Source organism: Fukomys damarensis, unplaced genomic scaffold (assembly GCF_012274545.1).
Source record: "Fukomys damarensis isolate Sample0158 unplaced genomic scaffold, DMR_v1.0_HiC HiC_scaffold_6, whole genome shotgun sequence".
In the NCBI taxonomy this organism is placed as follows: Eukaryota; Metazoa; Chordata; class Mammalia; order Rodentia; family Bathyergidae; genus Fukomys; species Fukomys damarensis.
The window spans coordinates 43,018,010-43,039,967 of record NW_022900918.1 but is presented as its reverse complement, the minus strand read 5'-3'; the positions used below and the strand labels follow the sequence as shown (position 1 = coordinate 43,039,967).

The following is a 21,958-nucleotide window of genomic DNA, read 5'->3' as shown; positions in this document are numbered from 1 at the left end:
GTGCTCAGGCAGGGGCGCCCCGGAGGCTTGGCGGGGTATGCACACGCGCCGGAAGTGACGCATCGCCCCCCGCGACAGCTAGCAACGGCTATGGCGCATATCACCATCAACCAGTATCTGCAGCAGGTGGGGCGGCTCTGTGCTTCCGCGTCGGCCCTTAGGCGGCGGATCTTGGAGTCGAGCAAGGCCAGAAGGGTCCCCCGGGAGGGAGGGTATCAGTGGTTTAGGCGGGTAGGCCCGAAGCAGGATCCAACCGGCGGCTGTGGGAGGGTCCGCAGGAAGCAGGGCAAGGTCTGCGGTTGGGTCAGACGGGCGGGACGGGTCTGCTGGGAGAAGCGACTCTCATAAAGCCTGGCGTCAACCTCCGAACTCGGGCCTTGCTCCCTTCTGCGATGAGTGTACTGAGTCCAACGCCGGAAGGGCTCGCCTCAGTTACACTTGCTTCAGACAGACGTTTGTGTAGAGCAAGATTGACTAGTGCTGGAGATAGCAAGCAGGAACCTCTACTGAGGTTGGTGGTGTCTACTGAGGTCGGAGTCGAGCCACTGGTCGCAACCCCCGTGTAGTAATACTGTGTTCGCCTGTAGCATGCCTTGTATCTTTTTCGTAGCTGTGTTTAGTGTTTCTGACCAAGGCCAGTGAATGGCAGGAGCGCGCTCAAGCACGGGTGTCTCTGGATTCAGAGCTTGCATTCACTAAAGTATACCAGGAAGCCGGCTGGTGAGTGCTGAATGAATGAAACTGAAGGAGCTAACTTTCTGACTTGGTACAGTTTCGTTTTTGTCTGTTTATGACTCTTGGTTTAGCCTTAGTCTTGTCATCAAGGACCTTACCACTTCCCTGCTCTGTCGTCCAGCTGCCTTGGTGGTCTCCCCTCAGCTAGCGTATGGCGGCACTGACTCCAAGATCTTTCTTGGAATATGTTGTCTTCACACTCTCTGGCTTTCTGTGAGAGAAGAAAGTGTGTCTAGAAACCCTCTCCTCAACCCAAATTTCTTATCTGTAAGGGAAACTGGGCAAGCAGGAATTGCCATTTGGAGCCTGTGTCCCTGGGGCTGGGCCTTGCTGGCTTAAGGAAAGGGAAAGGGACTTGATTAGTTGGGGGAGCAGTTGGTGGTGTCGGCTCCAGCTGTTAGGTCACAGCTGAAATGTCACATCCACAGAGAGGGTTTCCTTGATGGCTCATTCAGGAGAAGCCTTATCTCAATTGTGTGGTTTTATTTTCTTGGCAGTTTCATGACTTTTTCTTCTTTTTCTTTTTTCTCTCTAAAACTTAGTTCCATGAAACAAATAGCTTTGTCTTTCTTGCTTTTGCATTGTGGCTTAGGTGAGTGGGGGCCAACAGAAAAGGAAAGTGTGGCCAAAGGGGCAGACATGCCAACATTTAATCCTCACCCTAGTGAGCAGTAGTTACTCTTATGGACTGTCAGCCTAAATTTTATTTCCTTCTCTTTCATCAAAGCATCTCTCCTCTTGGCCACATGTTCTCAGAGGAGCACTCTGAGAATTCTTTGATTATGCAGTGAGTGTAGGTTGGGATGATGATAAGATAGGCATTAGAAACTAATGTTGAATACCATGCCATTTCTGCCTTGGAGCCAGCTGACTGTGGACTGAAACCTTGAGTCAAAATGAATTGCTAAGTTGGAGTGTAAGTTATTGTGTCCCAGTGATGGCAAAGCTGACTAATATGCCATCATTATTTGTGTTGAAGCTCCAAGTGTCCCAGCACCTCTTCAGTTGGTTTCTCTGGCTCTTAAAACAGTCCCTGTCCTTCTTTGAGCCCTTTCTGGTATGCTATTCCTTTCAGGCTTTCCCAGTTTTCTCCCTGCCTCATTCCTGGAGTCTGCCCTTTTTCCAGGGAGCTCTGGTTCCCATTGGTGATTCTGTGGACCCAGGCCTGCCAAGGTTGCCATGGAGGCTGACTTCAGAAGGCTTGAGCTTGTGGGGCTAGGATGACTAAACCAGCTTCTGAGTCCTGCAGACCAGAATCTTTCAGGATTGTAAGTCTCTTAGCTCTCGCAAAGGTGACGAGAGGGAGGAGAGGTCCAGTTTGTATGCCCAGACCAGGGAAGGAGGCTACCGACTGTCACCTCCGGGCTCTGCATCATCTCATTCATTTCTCCTGGTGCTGCCACCCTAGCCAGGGGACTCCAGAGGTTCGTTTCTTGCTGGATCTGGCATTTTTCCTGGGTGGGCCCAGGACACGGGCAGCCCTATGCAGAGGAAGTATTGCTGCCCTGTCTGGGTCTCCTTCGTCTTGGTGAAGACAGCAGGCATACTGAAAGTGCCGCTTGATGGCTTTGCGGGGACCCTGACCCCTCATGGGCCATCAGTGGCCTCCTTCTTTCGGATGGATTCCTAGGCCTGGGCAAGGCTGTGAAGAGAGAGAAACCTGTTCTGTGGCTATGTTGTCGTGATGCTTGGGCCAGTGCACACTGAGCGCACAGTGACTGCGGTGCTGTTGAGGAGGGTGATGGCGGCCTGTCCCTGCACAGGCTGAGCCCTTGCACTGAGTGGGTGCGGGGCTGGCCCAGCAGGATCTGCTGTTTGTCTGAGAGCACAAGCCTGTGGCCCAGCCTGGATGCCTGTGGTACGTCACAGAGTCACGACTCCTTCCTTGTCTCTTCCTCTATGTTTCAACTCCTGCCCCTGCCTGGGACAGAGGTTCCCACAGCATCAACAGCCAGTGACCTCACAGGGCAGCGTCAGGATTAGGACACCAGTACCACCACTGCCTCCAAGTAAAATTCAGGTGTTTTTGTTTGTTTGCTGTTTTGACATCTTTATAATACATCTTACAAAGTATGGTGTTCAGAAGTTTATTTTTTAAATTTATTTATTTATTTATTTGAGACAGGGTTTCGCTGTGTGGTTTGGTCGTGAATTCACTACGTAGCTCAGGCTGGCCTTGAACTGGTGGCAATCCGCCCACCTCAGCCTCCCAAGTGCTGGGATGAGAGGCGCTGACCAGCACCCCTGGCTTTAAAAGTTCCTTATTTTCTCTTTCTGTATGGCTGCGCTGTCATCGGCATCTATTTCTGTGCATATGTTTCTGTTTGTGTTCAGTTATGGCTGACCTTCCATCACGTCTCTTGGCTGTATTCTTAAGGAACATGATACTGAAGCGCATGCTTAGAAACTTGCTGCCATCTCTCGCTGCCTGGAGAATGGTTTTGGGTAGACCTGCCTTTTCCTTTCTCCATCTTCTCTGAGATGTGAATGTGATGTAAGCACAGACACAAATGCACATTTCTTCTGGTATACCCTTCAGTATCATATAAGAAGCACCACTCTTTTTCCTCTCCCTGGACTGTAGATTCTGGGGATCGTCCCGTCAGCTCGCGTTCTCCTCGTGTAAGACGCTGGCACGGTATGCCTTTGAACAGCCATTTTGCAGTTTCCTCAACCCGTCCCCTGGGGACAGATACTGGATTTACTGTGAGGTGAATCCCTCACCCCTGTGCTTTGCTGAGAAGTGAGATTCCAAGCCCTTCCTGTGTGCTGGAGCTGCTGTATGATGGGGCCATGCAGCCGGGCTGGTGTGCGTGAGTGGGGGTGTGTTTTCCTCTGGATGTAGACACCATTTGGCATAGGAGTGCTGGCTTAGGGAAGCACCAGGTCCTGTGTTGGCTGCACCAGCTTACCCCGCTAGCGTGGTAGCTGTGTATTCTTGCAGCCCTTGTCAGTCTAACCACACATGGTTGCCAGCTGGCAGTATCTTAGCTTTATGGTGCACTCAAAAGAAACTGCACTTCAGGCATTGAGCATGGCTCTCCCCAGTCTGTGACGTCTGCTGTGCAGCTTGACACTCTCTTGTGATGGCTGCAGCTTAGCAAGCACGGCACTGGCCAGGCCTGCCATCCCAAGGGAAGCAGCTGACACTCTCAGAGTGCTGGCTTGCTAACTCTAACTTTCTGTAGATTCTGTGTCTTAAAGGTGTTTCTGACTTACATATCCACGTGGTGTGTCAAGAAGCATCAGATCTTGGTATATGTATAGGGGATTCTGTGTCTTGTCACTAGTCACTAGTAGGTAACAGTGTTTAGAGCCTTTGTGACGCTAGCCTTTTCGATATCCTGATCAAGGTCATGTGGGCAGGCTGGTGTGTCATCCTTTGCCTATGCCCCTGCTGCTTAGCAGTATGAGGGGCGAAGATCACTTGAGCCCGGTAGTTGTAGACCAGCGTGGGCAGCATATCAGGGGCTCATCTCAGGGAAGACATCCATGTGAGCTTGAAATTTGCATATATAACTTACTGTTGCTCGATTATATTACTGTATTACAAACACGGCTATACACTTAGCTTCTATTCACTCAGCAGTGTATGAAAGTAAGTCCTCTTACCCTGCCCTGGGCAGCTCCTGTGGTCAGTTGGCCTGGCAAGTGGTCTTGTGTTGCTGCTCCCTGTGCCCACATAATGTGCACGGTCCCGTGCTTTTTTCTCCAGAGCCAAATCAGGAAGTTTCCCTGCAGTGAACTGTCTCCCTACGTAATAGTAAGCACATTGGGGGACTTTCCTGTCTTACTGTATGTGGGCCTGTTTCATTTGTAGCAGGTGTCTTGTCATGTGAACATGATAGCATTCATTTAGCCATAGCCCTTTCCCTTTTATGTTTAGGTTAAGTAGATGCCTTTTGAATTTTGTATATATATGTTTTTCAAGCTCTTTTGTTTGATTTTAAGATGGTGTCTCAGGGTGTTACATGTTACCCTGATTGGTCTTGAACTCCTGGGCTCAGGCCATGCTCCTGCCTCAGCCTCCCAGTAGCTGGGAATACCAGAGCATACCACACAGCACCCAGCTTTTAAGCTGAGTATTTTTTTTTTTAATAAGTTACACAGTATAAGTGAATTTTCAAATCATTTGTGTGACCAAGTAAAACTAGAATATCACCTTTATTATAAACAAGTAGTAGGCCATTAACCTATTTTGCTTTTCTCGCTTTCTTATTTTACGCATTTTCTTGCCTTCGGGAGATCCATTTGGAAATGAGGTTCCTGTTCCTGGCTTGAGTGTGGGCACCTTGTGTCCTAGTTATCCTGGCCCCTTTCTGAGCAGGGGAGATTATATGCAACCTGTTGTTAGGTCCTGGGAGAGCAGTGTGCTTTCTGTGTGCTTAGGTTTTCCTTTTGTCACCTTGCAGGTGTATGAAGCGATCGATACCAGAGATGGAGCATCGTGTGCAGAGCTGGTGTCCTTCAAGCATCCTCATGTGGCAAACCCCCGGCTGCAGGTTGGTGACACATTGAACACAAGGCAGCCAGTTCTCAAGATGTCTGGAGTTAGAAGAAGACAAATACTATCGCTTTTGTTTGAAAATGTAGAAGTTCTTTATACTTTATGTGATGCCATTTCGTTTACTAAGCACTTACCTTGCACTCCTGCACTTAACTTCCCTCACAGCTCCCTGGGGTTTAGAGAAGTGAGGGGTTCACGGATCACGGCCATGGATCACAGGCCCTGGGGCTTGGGCTCTGTCCAGACCCATTCATCCTCACAGCCCTGGAGCTATCTGTGCTGCAGCTATGTCCCCCAAGTCACTGGCTGGGACTGTCAGTGCAGGCTCTCGGTGTGGAGCCACAGCTACCTGTGTCAGTGGTGTTTGGGTTGCTCTCCTGCCACAGCGGTGCAGGTGCCCAACCGCAGGACCAGGCCAGCAAAGTGGCCTCCTGTGAGAGCGTCTAACAGCTCTCGTGTGGAGACACAGCGCCCTTGATTTAGTTTCTGTAGAAAATACTGACGTTTTATAAAACCTTATTTCCTTATGGGTTCCCTTGTAATATTGGAATATGTTCCTATCAGGGAGCAAAGTTTTAGAAAAAAGAGTGGGGCTGGGATTCTGTTCAGCTCTGTATAGCCTGTAGTCCAGAGTGGTAAGTCAGTCTCTGGGACAGTGACAGCACCTGCACTGAGACCACTGGATGCTGGTGGCAGGGTGATGGGGCCACTCAGGCTGGCTTGGCCAGGCCCCCCACTCCAGAGCTGCGTGCTTCCTGTTGGGTATTCCATTGGAACCCATGTAACCTTTCATATGGTGGCTCCATTGCCACAGGCCACTGTCTAAAGCAGTTATTCCTTTGGGGATTGTAGAATGTGTTTTCTTCACATTGTTATTCTTCTCCCTCCCACCCTTTTTGTGTCTACCGTATCTGAGAGAACTAATCTGTTCCTGCTTTTCTTTCAGTTCTCTATAATCTAGTATGTGTTTGTCAAGATCCCCCAGAGAAATAGAATCTGTGTAGGTGGAGAGAGAGAGGAAGGGATGTGTGTGTGGTACTGCGACTCACCCTCCCTAATAGCTGGACTTATAGGTGTGTGCAATCGCACCCAGTGAGGGAGATTTACCATAAGGAATTGGGCTCCATGGTTACAAAGGTAGAAGTTTCCATCTCCATGCTGGGGGCCTGGGCGAGCCCATGGTGGAGCTTACTCTGAGTCCAGAGACCTGGGGCTAGTGTGTAGGCCTGTTTGATGGCCGAGGAAGGTGAAATGGTGTCCCAGCTCAGGTGGGCAGTCAGGCGCCTGAGTGGCTGTGGTCAGGTCCCTGGCAGGTTGGCCATTGCCCACCCATACTGGCTGGGACCACTGGTTAGGTCTGTCTAGAAGGAGCACCCCCCAGATTGCCCGGAAGCCGTGTGTACTCTGGCACACTGTGGCCGGGGAGGTGAACACATGAATCAGCAGCCATCATGTACTGAGGTGCTGAAAGTACCTGAGATGTGGCTGTTGGGAGGAAGAGAGCCTTAGAATTGATGTTGCCTACTAGCCAGGACACAGTGCTCCCTCAGGAAACTGAGGTGTGCTCACTCCTGGAGCAGTGTCCCGAACATGTTTAGGCCTAATCGTGGAGGTACTTGGTGCCTGCCTTATTACACCTTAGCGCTTGCTCAGTGAGAGTTCCCGATTGGCTCCTAGGTACTAAAATACACAGGAAAGAGGCTAAAATGTCTTCTGGACTGTGGTAGACAAAACTGAATTGTATTCATGAGCTTCTTGTTTCCTTGAAATATTATGTTGATAAATATTGTTGAAGTCATGAGCCTTTTGTGTTAAATATTAAGGTATTACTGTGAATTGTGAAGGTTTTGCTTTTTGTTTTCTAGTATGGTAGATTTAACCATTGAACCCAGAGCCATTGCACTGAGCTACAATCCCTAGGTCCCCTTATTTTTTCGACACAGGGTATTAGCTGAGTCACTGAGTTTCCCAGGCTAGTTTTAATCTTGAAATCCTCCTGCCTCAGCTTCCCACAGTGGAGGGATTATAGATGTGCACCACTATGCTTAGCTAAACTGAAGTTGTTTTTTTGTGTTTTCTTTTAAACAGAAGTTTTAATGTTTGTCTCTTTGTCTACATTGCATTCTTTCTGTACCCATTTTTTTTAAATTTCACTATATTTCTTATTAATCAGATGGCTTCTCCAGAAGAGAAATGTCAGCAAGTTTTGGAACCCCCTTATGATGAAATGTTTGCAGCTCACTTAAGGTAATACACTGGCGAGGCACAAAATACAGCTGAAAATGACCAAGCCGAGTAGGAGTTTCATCTTCTAGCTTCTTATGTTGGAAATGGTGAATCACTGACTCTGAAAAAGTAGGAAAGTGCATTTGTAATTTGACTTTGGTGAAGAGAAAGCTTACTGCTTTGTCCTGCTGTAGAGACACGTTTACCTCACAGACTGGACCGTGGTCTTTATCATGAGTGTCGTGCCACCTGAGGACTTGCCTCCTTCACAGAACTGTGGTTTATTTGTTGTTTCTGTATTTGTTTCTACTGGGGCCCAAACCCAGGTAGGAAAGTGCTCTTCCACTGAGCTCCATCCCCAGCCCTTTTCAATTTTAACCCAGAGTTTTGCTAATTTGCCCTGGCTGACCTCAAACTTTGTTCCTCCTGCCTCAGCCTGCTGAGTAGCCGGGATCACAGGCATGCGTCACCATACCCAACTATGTTTTTAACCTGTTTGCCTTGCTGGGAAAGAAATTGGAGTTAAGCAAAGCAAAATAGCAACAACAAAATGCTGTGTTTTTTTGTTTGTTTTAACCCCTGGTGTGAGGGGTTGACCCATAGTCTGGCACCTGCTAAGCAACTCCTCCACCACTGAACTGTGTCCCCAGCCTGTGATGACTGCTTTCACTTCCACTTTGGTTTTTTTTTGTTTGTTTGTTTGGTACTGGGGATTGAACTCAGAACCTTGCACTTGTGAGGTAGGTGTAGTGCCTCTGAGCTCAATCCCCAGCCCTGTCACTTGCATCTTGTATCTGCAGTTTTTACCCTTAGAGCATTAGCCCAGGCATTCTTTGTGTCCTGGAGCCCTGAGATCTCCCTGCCCTCCCGCGTGCCTGTTGTGTTGCAGAGCAGGCGGGATGTGGGCTGGGATGGTTGTGGGCAGGGAAGCCCCACAAGCCTGTGAGGTCTTTGGGAAACCTGGTGCCCTGTGTTCCTTGAGTGTGAGCACCTTGTGCTCACTTAGCTCTGTGTAGACTCGTAGGGATCAGGTTAGGTGGTGAACTGACTGGTTCTGGCTGCTAAGGAGACTTGGGCTGGCTTTAGCACAGCATTAGGGCTGTGCTGTGCCACCTGTCCATGGTGCTTAGTCCTGCTGGGTGAGCTGCCCTCTGGGTCCTGAAAGGGATCGCAACATGCTATGTGGGCCCATGTAGTCATGTGTGTTCTTCCCTGTGCCTTTTGCTGCCTGCCCCAGCAGAGCCCCAGCTTTCCCTCCAGGCCCAGAGAGAACTGGGGTGTCTGCAGAACTGAGCTATGTGACCAACATGGCTGCCATCTGGATTTTCTTTCTGACCCTACTCACTGGTGATGACGTCTTTTCCAGGTGCACCTATGCAGTGGGGAACCATGACTTCATAGAGGCATACAAGTGCCAGACAGTGATAGTCCAATATCCTTTGTCACATGTGAAGCTATGCGGGGGGTAACAGGGACACTGAGCTCCTGGGGCTCAAGACCTTGAAACATTGGGCTTGTTGTTCAAACCTGCAATTAGAAGAACTGAAATATTCTGGAAGGGAGACTCATGTTAGCTGCTTTGTTGAATACCTGAGTTTGCATGGATCTTAAGATGCATCTGGCAGGGAAGACCACTGGCTGAGAGGATGGTTTCCATTTCATTCTTTGGAGGAGAATCACACTCAGTTGCCTTTAGGGCATTAAGTCTAGTTTGCTGGTCTGGTTTGTCCCTAGGGTGAAGCATCACGGATGAGGTGGATGGAGGCGTGTGTCCTCATTCCACAGGGACGCCGAAGCTTTCGTGAAGCCATGTCTTACTGCTGCAATGGATAACTGACAGTTGAGGTCTCAGGCCCTCATTGGTGAGGCTTCACAGAGCTGTAAGCGTCTGTATGCCTCTCCAGATCTTAGTTTGCTTTTGTAAGACCATCTTGTTGAAATATACCCAGAAGAGAATAGGTTTCTAGGCAAATCTCCTTGGAATCCAAGGATTCTAGAGTCGATGAAATAAACTTTATAAACTATAGATTCTGAAGCACTTAAATACAGTTATGACCATCTGGGCTCAGAGAGCCCAAACAAATTTAAATATCTGGTAAGAAAGTCTCCTTTGGGGAAATGACCTATGAATGAAGGTACAGTATTTAGTGTACGTAGACTTAATGGTGCCCAGATGTTTGTAGTGGGGACTCACAGCTGCTTGTGTGTAAGAAAACCTGCTGTGGTGACCCGTAAGCTCTCGGTGAGCCGTGCACACCTCTCAGGTGTGGGACCCCATACTCCACTTCTGCCATCTAGGCCCTACTGTGACTTGCCTTCCTTAACCCAGCACGTCCTTCCTGCGGGCATTTCAGGCTCACAAAGAGGAAAACTGGTGAGTGTCCTGAAAGCAGCTGGAAATTAGCAAATGACAGTTTTTTAAAACAGATTTATAAAATTTTGTTTTAAAGATGTATTGTCTGTGGATACTTAACATCAGAGTATGTTGGAATGATAATACCAACATGGCTAACAATTACAGTTTCTCATGTAAATTTAAGTGGCAGATCAGCCAGGTTATTTGCAGTATTTCTGTATGAAGTATTTTTATTTCAGCACTTTCATGCCCCCAGTACTGATTAAAAACTATTTTTTCTTTCAGTCATCAATTTTGATCTTACTTTTTGTTTTAAACTTTGGATAAAGAAGGCTAACTGTATTTCATTTAATATGCGTAATAGGTTATTTAAAATTCCTTGACAAACTACTGGTTTGTTTGTTTGTTTGGTTGGATGGTTTTTTGAGACAGGGTCTCATTATGTAGTCCAGGCTGGCCTTAACTTACTGTATAGCACAGGCCGGCCTTGAATTCACCTCGATCCTCCTGCCTCAGCCTCCTGCCTCAGCCTCCTGAGTGCTGCAATTATAGGCATGTGTCACTATGCCCGGCTTCTACTTTTTATTTTTAAGATTTATGATTTACTAACAAACTGTTAGCATTTAATTTTTGTTTATACTAAAATGTCTAAGGGCCTTTTACACAGAGCCCAGCCCTTTTCCCTTGCCCAGTGGGCACTCAGCTTACACACAGAGATCTAGCATTGCCCCTGGATGCACAGAAGGCTGCCTTATGGCACAATGCATGTTACACCCTGATTCCTGTTAGGAAATTCAATAACCACATGACTCTAAACAGGGCTGTTTGTGGGTGGTGAGGTGCGGAAGGGAGGGCGGTATTCCTGGAGCCCCCAGGGTCCACACAGGGTCGGTGTAGTGTGTGTGGCTGCAGGTGGGGTCCAGCCTCAAGACTGGCCAGGGAACCCGGCTGTAGCCTGCCCGGAGGAGGGTGAGGAGCAGACACCTGGCAGCAGTGTGCTGGCACCCTACTTGCATGGCTCATCATACATGTTCTCTTGTCCACAGGGCTCTCCCTGTCATGTATGCGGTGGCCCTAGACCTTCGAGTGTTCGCCAATAATGTAAGTCTGATCTCCTTGCGTGGTGTTTTAAGACTGAAGCTCCGTGACTGCTGCTTCATTTCATGCTTTTCTTCCCCAGAGTTTCCAGGAATGAGTGGGACTTGGGATGTATCAGGCATGGGAGCCCAAGAACAGGAGGTGGCTTGGACAGTTGTTCCTTTGAGGTTGCTGCCAGCAGCTTTGCTCGGATTTTCACCCTGGGGCAGTAGAGGCAGGTGTTCGCCTGTGGCCCACACACGTGTGAAGGGTAACCACTCTCTTGCTGGTCAGATGTTGCCTGTCCCTCCGTAGGAACTGGAATGTGATGTAGATTCAGGAAGCAGGAACTTCTTCTGTGGCAGGAAGGGAAAAGGCCATGGATTTCATGGAGGCTTCTTTCCCTTGATTTCATCCTAAACCAGTGCAGAGCCACAGTTTCCATCTTTTTTTTCTTGGATCCCTTACAGCTCTAAAAATAATGGTGGATTTCCGAATCTGGATCTGATGGAGGAGGCAGAATTCTCTCTTTGCTCCTATGCTTTGGCTTGAAGCCCACTTGGTGGGAGCAGAAGTGCTGGGACTCTGAGTGCAGTGGGATTCCTGTACTGTCTCTTTGGGACAGGCTGCTGGAAAAAACCCAGACCTGGAGATACCTTCAGGCCAAAGTAGAAAGCTCCAGGGAATCCAGGAGAGGTGGACAGCACTCCTAACAGTGCCTCCCTTGCTCAGGTACTGCACCACAGTCCCTGTTGGCAAAGGAAGGGGCTGCAGGCGGGGGCCTCCACTCTCCAAGAGCTGGGCTGGCAGAGACCTGCGGCAGCAGTGGGAGTACAGCATAACACCCTCAGTGTTGAGTGTGTACTGCAGTGGAAAGTCTGAGCACACTGAGAACTGGGGAATTCAACTTTCTGAGCTGTGAATGCAAGTGTTGTTGGCTAGACTCTAGTGCTGGGATGACAACAGCCATTGGATTATCTGCTGAGGATTTTAAAGCAACCATCAGGCCAGGTGTGGTGGCACATACCTGTACTCCCAGCCAGTCAGGGAGCTGAGGCAAGAGAACTGCAAGTCCAAGGCCAGTCTGGGCAACTTAGTGAGATCTTATAGCTGGAGACACAGTGCAGTGATAGAGCACCCTTTGGTTTGATCCCTAGTACCACATAAAAAAAATTTTTTTAAAGTAACCATTATAAAAATGATTCAGTGAGCAATATGAACATGCTTAAAACACGTCAATCTCAGGGAGGAAATAGGTATAAAAAAGAACTAGATGGAAATTTTACACTGAAAATGTATTAACTGAAGACCCTAGAGAACTTTTATTTCTGACATAGCCATTTATATTTACATATTTGACACTTTCACTGGGAAAACTTAAATATTTAAAATAACCATAATAAAGCTTTTACGTGATAATGTCACTGACTTTTAAAGTAAAGCTAACTATATTTCCAAGAGAGGCAGAAGGATGGTAGGAAGAGGGCCTTGGGTATCTGGAGTTCTTGATGCTTAGCTGTCACAGAGACCATCTGGAGTCTTCGGCTTCTGCACAGACTCTGCTCAAGAGGATGTTCTCTTGGAAGTGTTGAAGACATTTGTGGACCAGAGTCAGTCTTTTAGGGAAGGGGTGTTTTGGTACCCTTTGCAGATCACTGTAGGTGATTCTTTTTGGAAACTATATAAAAACTCCAGGAGGCAGGTTATAAAAGTCATAGTGTGGCTTCCAAAGCATAGCAGTGAACATTTTGGCATTAAAATCTGTGGGTGTATCCACGTTGCGTGGATCTTTTACCTGTGCAGGGTATTATGGTGTCATCACCATAATCATCTTTCCCTCTGCAGGCTGCTATCACAAAATACCGTGAGCCTCAATTTCTCATGGGCTGGAGAGCACAGGTGTCTGTGCTGAGGGCAGTGAGATGGGGCTCAGCCTAAGGGCTCCACACCTAACCTGCCTTGTGGGCACAGACATCAGGACAGGAGACAGTCCAAGGTTGTCATGAAAGTGGATGTTACCACATAGGCTGTGGCAAGGGCAGGGCTCAGAGATGACAATTTTGTTCTTAAACCAAGGTGATCTGCAAAACAGAATAGTCATGCTTAGTAATGACTGGTAAATCCCAGGTTTTGTTTCAAGGGTTCTGACTGACACTGTAGGAGGAAGCGAGAGACAAGGTGAGGAAGCCACCCAGTGGTGCAGTGCGCCATAGCTGTGGACAAGTTGGGAAGAGTGCGCTGCTCAAGGGTTAAGGAGTATTTCTTTACTAGCTGATGTCTCCAACAGCTTTTGGGACTCCAATGCTTAGTTTTGCCCCTTTTTTAAAAAAATTGATACCATGGATTGAACTCGAGACCTTGAGCTTTTGAGGCAGGTAGCAGAACCGCTGAGCTAAATTCCCAGTCCCCAGTTTTACCCATTTTTGCTTTAAAAAGTAAATGTCTTTATGTTCTGTTAGGCTGATCAGCAATTGGTAAAGAAAGGAAAAAGCAAAGTGGGGGATATGTTGGAGAAAGCCGCCGAGTTGCTAATGAGCTGCTTCCGGGTCTGCGCCAGCGATACGTGAGTATGGTTTGTGTACCCCGCCTGCCGTCAGGTCGGCCCTCTGTCTTTGGCCCATTGCTGACGTCTCTTCGGTGTACATACACCAGCATTGCTTTTTATTGAAGAAGACAGTTGTCTTGTAACATGCTCCCTGCCTCTGGCAGTTAGGTGTAGGTGTGACGTGTGGCTCTGGGCCCCTCGTTGCCATCCTCTGCAGTGTGTGCCGCACGTCTCTAGCCCACCGAGCCTTCCTGGCTCTGATGTTCTCATGGTCCATCTTTGAAAAAGGCTGCTGGATAATGACTGTTTCCCGTTCAGCCCTTTGCCTACATGCTTCTGAGTGATTGCTTTGATGCTGACAGGTCAGGCCTATCCGGCTCCCTGGCCCAGAGTGGGCTTGTCCTCAGGCTAGCTTTGCTGTGTCTTCAGCTTTCAGTAGCTTGACTCTGCTCTCCCTGCTTGATTTTTTTCTTTCTCCTCTTTAGGGTCATGGAGCTTCTTAGATTTGTAAGTTGATGGTATTGTATTGTATTTTAAATGTTAAAGTCTTTACATCCTTTTTTTTTAATCTTTCTCTTCATTTTGGATAATTTGTATTGATGTACTTGTAAGGTGGCTGATTTTAGCTGCCATTATTTATTTTGCAGTTCTAGATTTTGTCTGATTCTACTTTAGAATTTACGTCACCACCCATTCTACAATCACATTTATTTGATTATGAGATTTAGGAAAGTGTGTGTGTGTAGTTTTATTTTTCCTGGGATTGTTTTGTAATGCAGTCTAGGTTTCCTGGGCTGGCATCAAATTGATCTGTGATCCTCCTAGGTAGCTCAGATGCAGAGACATGCCGCAGGCCTGCTCAGAAATGCTAAACATCTAAAGCAGAAACCTGTGATTCTCAGAAACTCTTCCAACTCTGCCTCTTTCTCTCCCTTTTCTTCCCTACTCAGCTCCTGTGTTACTTTTCTGTCACTGCTGAGATAAAATACCCAACACCAAAAGTTGAAAGGGAAGGGATTTATTTGGCTTATGGTTTGTAGAGGTTTCAGTCTGTAATGAGCTGGATCCAAGCAGGGATAGCAAACAGGTATCACAGAGGAGAAACAACATGGCACACAGAAGGCAGCAGTGGCAACAAGAGAGTTAGCAGCATCTCCCTGCCCCTTTTATCTTACTCAGACTACTTAGAGTGGGTGGCACTCACATGCTTAGTCCCAGTGCCCTTGAGCCTATGGCATTATGATTCATTTCCACCTTCACACACTTTAGATCAAGTGACCACATGAGGCTTTGGGGGGACATCTAGACCCAAACCATAACAGCTCCCTTCAGAACATTCCAGCCACATGTGGATTGGAGAACATCCATTCCCATTCTGAGGGGCTTCCCACTGAGCTTCTCCAAGAGCTCTTTCCTTTGGCTGGGCATCCTCAGCTTTCCCCGCTGTCCCCCCTTAAACGAGGGTCTTGGCTGTTTCCAGCCCTCCCGACCAGCACCACCCCACGGTGGGCGGGCTTTTCCTCCATGACCTTTCACGGTGCCCTGCCTTCATCTGACGTACGTCCATTGCAGAGTGCGTGAGGGCTAGGTCTTTGCTGGCCTTGATTTCCTCATGGCAGAATAGCTTGATCAATGTTTCAGGCAAGCGCTGGAAGCTGGAGTTGAAGATTCCCACACAGCAGGGGTCTCTGTGCCCTTTGACTAGGGAGTGCTTTCCCAGGATGGCACCAAAAGCAGAGGAACTGAAGAGAAGCAGTAGCTGAGTTGGACTACACTTGGTCTTTAGCCAAAAGACTGAAGTGATGCTGAGTTGGACTTCATCAAGACCAAATACTGTGTTTAAAGGACACGACCAGAAAGTGAAAAACAATTGTAGAATGGGCAGAATATGTTTGCAAATAATATGTCTGATAATGGTCTTGTATCTGAGATATAAGAAGGACTATTACAACTGAATAGTAAAAAGACAAACCAACTTAAAAACAGGTAAGGACTTGAAAAATCTAAAGCCACTCAGATGTCCATAATCACATGAAAAGGTGCCTGGTGCCAGGCAGGCCAGGACCAGCAAGCCACACATCTTGACCCTTGGGATGGCCATGGGCAGAGACTCGAGGGCTGCAGGAGAGAAACTGGAGCCTGGTGTCCTGCTGACGGGGTGGAGTCCTCGGAGAGCTGGACCTGGAGCCATTTGAGGCCCAGCAGTGCCGCTTCTGGTTCTTGACCTGGAAGACCAAGGGAAGCCCAAGGAACACATCTGTCCCCAGGGCTTCACCTCTCTCAGATCTCCAAGAGAATTTTCTGTCCCTGGCGCCAGCCAGGCTACAGATGCCGGGCAACATTTTTCCACTCAGATGAAGTCCTATCTGTCCTGTGCACTTCCTGCTGTGTGATTCCCCATGACTCCTCGATGCAGGTAGAACAGTGCTCTTGTTTCCACTTGCACACGTGGTAACGAGGCTCAGGCCCTGGCACTGGCCAGTGATAAACAGAGCAGATAAACACAGCAACTGACTGGCGGGGCATTTTACAGTTGGATTTAGCTGTATGATGAGTGAAGCTTGCAGCTGAGGAGTAGTGTTGCTGCCAGGTGCTAGAGCTGCGTTGCCTGCACACTTGGCATGTGTTGCCAGACCCCATGCTTGGACTGGCTGTGTCCCACAGAGGCGGGAAAGAAGCACGCGCACCTCAGTGCGTCATCCTGGAAAATGTGACATTGAAAAGGCCTCTCACAGTGGCAACTGAGAACTTCACGCCTATGAACACTGCTGTGTGCACTCGTGCAGATCTTCTGCCGTCTCCCACCTGTCCATCCCTCTTTGCATCTCAATTTCTCTTTTGCTTCTCTTTGAAAATGTATTTCAGAGTCAACTGCAGATATCATTGTTCATTTTCCTCCAGCTGTATAGGCCGTAACTTTGTGTTTGCGGAGTTCTGACCAGTACACTCCCTGTGCAGCCTCCTGGCCCCCTTCAGGCACAGCCTCGTGTTGCCCCTCGCAGGCCAGACCTGGCCATCGCCCTCCGCACAAGTGTCCTCTGTGGCTCCACGGCCCTGACCCTGCCAGTGTGCATGTGTGTTCTGCCCACATCTCCCACATTGTCCTCCTCGGGTTGTTCACAAGCCCACTCTCAGGATGGGAGGAACTGTGTCGTGACCATCCCCGTCTCTACACTGGCCCTTTGCAGAGCAGGCTGTGTCCAGCTGGTGCCACCGACGGAGCCTCCAGATACTCAGCTGGGTTTCTCTTTCTGTGGTGATCTTTTGTATTTTTAAAATTTACCTATTTGATAAAATACCTTTTTTTGTAACAGTATTGTATTTGGTGAATATGACCAGAGCTGTGGCACTTCATTTTTAGATAGTAATTGTTAGGCAGTTGATTTTGTGACCTAGGGAAGTGTTCATTTCCTCCATAACTTCAGAAACCATTTTCCCACAGTCGCGCTGGCATCGAGGACTCGAAGAAGTGGGGCATGCTGTTTCTTGTGAATCAGTTGTTCAAGATCTACTTTAAGGTAATGTTCCAGTTCTCTATCTTGCTTTTTCTGTTCCGACCAGCTGGCTGTCCTGGTGCAGCTTGGGGAGTGAGCACAGCTGCCGTTGTCATCCTCAGAGCTCATGGTTGCCTAGGAGCATCTCCCACCTGCGCCACTGCTCTGTCATCTGGGGGTCAGCACAGGGGCCTCTGCTGAAGTGACCAGTCTCCCCGACTACAAGCAGCTCTCTCAGAGCCTTTTGTCCTGGCTGGTGGCGGCTCTGAAAGTGCCAGTTTAGAGGTGGCTGGGTGCACAGAGTTCGTTTTTGTGGCACAAGGTCCCATGTCAGGACAGGGCCTGTCCTTGCACTTGGGTTACTTGGCCTGTGCTCACCATTGTGACTACCAGCCGCCCATGGCTTTAGTCTGTTGTTAAATTTTATGGGCTGACAGGCACGCTTTTGGTAAAGCTATCATTTCTGTTTGTCTTTCCTCTGCCCGTGGACCTGGTGTGTACCTCAGATCAACAAGTTGCACTTATGTAAGCCCCTCATCCGCGCCATTGACAGCTCGAACCTGAAGGAAGACTACAGCACTGCGCAGAGGGTCACATACAAGTACTATGTTGGGCGCAAGGCTATGTTTGATAGTGACTTTAAGCAAGGTGTGTTGTCAGTCTCAGCAGAGCTGGGCATTGTCTGAGAACAGCACTGTTTCGTCCTCAGTGAAGGTGGTGCATGTGTGTGGACTGAGGCACCAGAGCTGATGAAAGGAAGCTGTGTTGGAAGGTTCATAATCCATGCAAGTCCCCAGGACGCAGACCCGTCTTGGGGTGATGGCAGAGGTCTTTCTTATCTTTCTCTTTATCTTTTCGCAGTATTGGGAAACGAATGAGGGGCCTTTGCACTGAGTTGTATCCTCAGCCCTTTTCTACTTTTCATTTCGTGATGGGTTTCATGAAGTTTCTGAGTTGCCCAAGTGGGGATTATACTTGTGTGCTCTTGCCTCAGCCTCCTCAGGTGCTGGGATTGCGGGTGTGTGTCAGCACGCCCGGTTTGTGGTGCTTGTTTCTGAGTAGAGTAACCGTCTCTTTACTTCAGGCTCCCTAAAATCCTGGTGGAAGGACTCAGAGGGCAGCAGGGAGTGTCCTGGGTCCTGGCTGGTGGTGTTGGCTTTCCAAGGAGCCACCGTGGTGGTGTCATGGCCACACGGTTGCCTCAGTGTGTGCTGGCAGCTCTCTGTCCGCCCACAGAGCGTGTCTTGTCTTTGTCTCCGTTTGGTTGGCAGTAGGGGCTGTTTGTTCGGGCACTTGGGCCAGGCTCTCGGGCTGACCACCTCAGCTTCTCATGTGCCAAAGCCTGTGGGTGTGCAGAGCCAGCAGCAGAGAGACCCTGCAGGGTGCAGCTGCCCACTTCTGCTGAGGGTGGGGCTCTCTGTGGGAGGAAACACTTGCTGGCCAGGGTTTTACTCCTGGGCTTCCACAAACTGACTTTTCAGGTGAGGCCTTCCTTGGTTCTTCCCCCTCTCCTTTTCACTCTGCATAGAAGGCACAGGAAGATGCCTTTAAATTAAATCCCACTGGAGTCCACCAACGTGTCTCTGTGCCTTTCCTCAGCAGCCAAGTGGTGTGTGTGAAGAACTGGCACAGCTAGACACGGTGCGCTGGTGTTGGTGCCCTCGAGTCAGAGTTCTGACCTTCAGAGCCAAAGGCACCTCCTGGTCTGCCCGCCCCACTCTGATTTTGTTGTAAAAGATGCCACTGTGCCCGCCTGACTCATGCTGGCACAGTGGCTCTGGTCTTGGGGTCCTCTGCCTGGCAGCCTGGGGACTTGGATTTCCTAGCTGCCGCGGGGAATTCCTGCAGTCCTGGAATACTTCTAGGTGGGTGAAATGCGGTGAAGAGTGGCATGGTTTCAGCTCTTTCCATATGTAAAGAAGAGAATATCTGGGCATCTCCGCTCTTTGTAGCACATTTTCGTTCATTTGTGCCCCTCTATATATTTGTTTCCAAACAAAATGGAAGATTCGGTATGCTTCCCAAACCCTTGGGACAGCAGTTGACATTGCAGAGGCTGCGCTTGCCACCTGGGGACTTGGGTGGGAGACAGGTCACCCTTGGGGCCGGTGGGCATGCGAGCCTTGCAGGTCTGTGCTCCGCAGTCTTTAGAGTCAGCCTGGGTGAATACAGTCAGCTTTGTGTTTGAGGTCTGCCCAGCTCAAGTCTGAGTGAGTGAGTGGAAGCCCGTGTAAGTGGGCAGGACGGGCGCGAGGGCGGTGCTGGACCACCTGTGCTGGCTGACACGTGTCTGCCCACAGCCGAGGAGTACCTGTCCTTCGCCTTTGAGCACTGCCACCGCTCCAGCCAGAAGAACAAGAGGATGATCCTCATATACCTGCTGCCTGTGAAGATGCTGCTGGTGAGTGGCGGGCGGCCAGGCTTGAGACTGCGCAGCCCGTGTGCGAGTGGAATGGGGAGCGGGTGTGTGGCCTCCCCTGCACTCCCCTGGCCCTTGGCCCTTCCAGAAAAGCAGTGCATGCGTTGGTTCTCTTGAAAGTAATTTTCTGAAGCTGAACATTCATGCTGCATGCATTTCTCCTGAAAAGACTAAATCCATAGCGCTAGGTTAGCCAAGAAAGGAAACTCCTCACAGCCTGTGTATAGATGTCTCCTGTAGTCCCCGGAAATGGAATCATACCCATGTGCAGCAGAGAGCAGCCTGGCCCAGGATGCCTGGAGAGCGGTGCTGGCCACCTGCCCTGGGTTTGCGTTCTCCCTGGTTCTTCTGGGAGAGGTTTCTTACCCGCAAGTCCTGTACGTGTGATGCTCTGTTTCTCACACCTGTCCCTTCACATCTGACCAGCGTGAGAATGTCCAGATCAAGGGCCCAGCCACTGAATGACAAAACCCCTTGGTGCTGGTTTTCCAATCTCTGGGGCAGCACTGGTACTTTTCCCTGGCATCCTCTGCCGCTTCTGAGATTCTACTCCCTGGTAAGATCATACCCACTCTGGGGAGCCCCCTTGTCTCTGCAGGGCCACATGCCAACCGTGGAGCTGCTGAGAAAGTACCACCTCATGCAGTTTGCTGAGGTGACCAAAGCCGTGAGGTGGGTGTCGCTCTGTTCCCCAGGAGGCAGTGGAGGCTGCAGGGCATGAGGGGCGGTGCTCACACACGCTCCTGTTTCCTCTCCTGTGCCCAGCGAGGGCAACCTGCTGCTGCTGCATGAGGCACTGGCCAGGCATGAGACCTTCTTCATCCGCTGCGGCATCTTCCTCATTCTGGAGAAGCTCAAGATCATCACCTACAGGAACCTCTTCAAGAAAGTGTGAGCGGCCGGGGGCCCCCATGGTGATGCGCCTTGCCCTCCCTTTGTCCAAGCTATGCAGACGCATCCCAGCAGGCCCTGGGAACTGAGCTCCTGTGGAGGCAGGCCTTCTGTGTAGTGTGGATCATCTGTCAAAAGTAGTGAGCAGCAGTTGAATCCCAGGGCGCTTCTGGAAGGTGCATCCTCATTTCAGAGCTAGTTACTTGTGAAGAGATAGGCATCTTGGACTCATTGACGTACTCGGTAAATGTAAAAGCTGCTTATCCTACCAGGTTTTTAAAATAGCCAAAATTCTCTTTAGTAGCTCTGATCTCTGCAGCATATATGTAACCAGTGGGAGTTGTAAGCTGTGGCTTCCCCTGACTTGCTGTGGGCCCCTCGTGGTGGTAGCCTCCAGGCTTGTCTGCCTAAAGCACCTTACCACAGAGCACGGGATGAGAACAGGTCAGGAGGCAGAGACTTGTCTCTGGAGGATACTTTGACTCATAGCACACCGAGCTCTACAAGACACAGACAGCGGCAAGGTCCTGACCCTGGTCGCTCATGCAGATAGGAGGCCTCATCGAGTCCGAGTCACTCGCTGAATGCAAGTTCAGGTTCAGGTGGGAAGGTGTGCCGTTTTCCAGCAGGGTCCTGTGGTCTCTGTCTCTTGAACCTACAGTGTGTGGCTCTTGAGCAAAGCTCAGCCACTCATTGGAGATGATGACATCTGGTCAGCTGCTCTTCTGTTCCTCTTCATGTGTGGTTTTGTGGCAATTCCCAGCCATCTTATCTGTCACTCCTGCTGTGGTAGTTGGTCATTTGTTCTTGGACGTAGCCAATCAGCAGCCTGGGTGTTGCTCTCAGAGTTCTTGAAAACTCCTTGCCTCGGCTGCCAGTCCACTGTGGTGTCGCCATGCACTTGATGTGACTCATGCCATGTTCCTTAGGGTGACTCGGGGGGCCTTTCCCCTTCTCCCAGGTACTTGCTACTGAGAACCCACCAGCTGTCCCTGGACGCCTTCCTGGTCGCCCTGAAGTTCATGCATGTAGAGGACGTGGACCTGGACGAAGTGCAGTGCATCCTGGCAAACCTGATCTACATGGTGAGTACACCCTGCTAGGGCCTTTGGCTGTGGGAAGTTGTTTCTGACAGAGCTGACTTTACCAGGGAATGCCATCTGAGGGCTCGCGGGGAGCGGGGTGAGCTCATTGGGCAGCGTGTACTAATCTCCTTCTCTCCCCAGGGCCACATCAAGGGCTATATATCCCATCAGCACCAAAAGCTGGTTGTCAGCAAGCAGAACCCATTCCCCCCGCTGTCCACTGTGTGCTGACATGGGTCCACAGAGAAACAGTGCCCGAGCCCTGGAACCCTGTCCTACAGCCAGTCTGCCCTGAGCCCCCGAGCCTCACTGTGGCCGGAACCTCCCGGTGCTTTCGTGGGGTGTCAAGATGTATCTGTCAGCACGCCCCAGTGTCGTGGACCCTCCTGAGTCACCATGATGGCATTGGTGGCACCCTTTTCTCAGGGAGTGCTGCGGCTGCTGACCTGTAGCACTGACCCTGGGGAGGCAGCAGTGAATGTGGGCAATCTTTGTGACTTTTGGTAGCTCTTTCTATAAAGAAGGTATTTGAGATTTATACTTATAGCTTATTCTTTACTTTTATCTTCTGGGATACTCTTTTTTTTTTTTTTTTTTTTGGTTTTGGGGTTTGATATGCGGTC

General features: G+C 49.6%; 1 protein-coding gene across 3 annotated transcripts; it reads left to right on the top strand.

Annotated features, from left to right (window-relative positions):
* Nucleotides 1-6: 6 nt before the first annotated feature.
* Nucleotides 7-21,889, top strand: Pcid2 (PCI domain containing 2). Of its 3 annotated transcripts, none has more exons than XM_019206883.2 (14): nucleotides 7-126; nucleotides 5,148-5,237; nucleotides 7,416-7,489; nucleotides 8,835-8,900; nucleotides 9,801-9,842; nucleotides 10,871-10,925; nucleotides 13,361-13,464; nucleotides 16,889-16,964; nucleotides 17,447-17,588; nucleotides 19,241-19,341; nucleotides 19,958-20,031; nucleotides 20,125-20,250; nucleotides 21,212-21,339; nucleotides 21,477-21,889. In XM_019206883.2, the coding sequence occupies exons 1-14, from the start codon at nucleotides 91-93 to the stop codon at nucleotides 21,785-21,787; spliced, it is 1,425 nt and encodes a 474-aa protein (XP_019062428.1). In that variant the 5' UTR covers nucleotides 7-90; the 3' UTR covers nucleotides 21,788-21,889. The 3 variants fall into 3 exon arrangements, with proteins under 3 accessions (XP_019062428.1, XP_010618235.1, XP_010618234.1); XM_010619933.3 differs by having other exon boundaries at nucleotides 21,212-21,335; nucleotides 21,477-21,652; XM_010619932.3 differs by having other exon boundaries at nucleotides 7-186; nucleotides 21,212-21,335; nucleotides 21,477-21,652.
* Nucleotides 21,890-21,958: the final 69 nt, after the last annotated feature.

Bases quoted from the DNA above. Each gene is read 5' to 3' on its own strand.
- Pcid2 (XM_019206883.2), top strand. From the start codon at position 91: ATGGCGCATATCACCATCAACCAGTATCTGCAGCAG. The intron at 7,490-8,834 runs GTAATACACTGG...CGTCTTTTCCAG, and splicing joins ATGTTTGCAGCTCACTTAAG to GTGCACCTATGCAGTGGGGA. The intron at 10,926-13,360 runs GTAAGTCTGATC...ATGTTCTGTTAG, and splicing joins TTCGAGTGTTCGCCAATAAT to GCTGATCAGCAATTGGTAAA.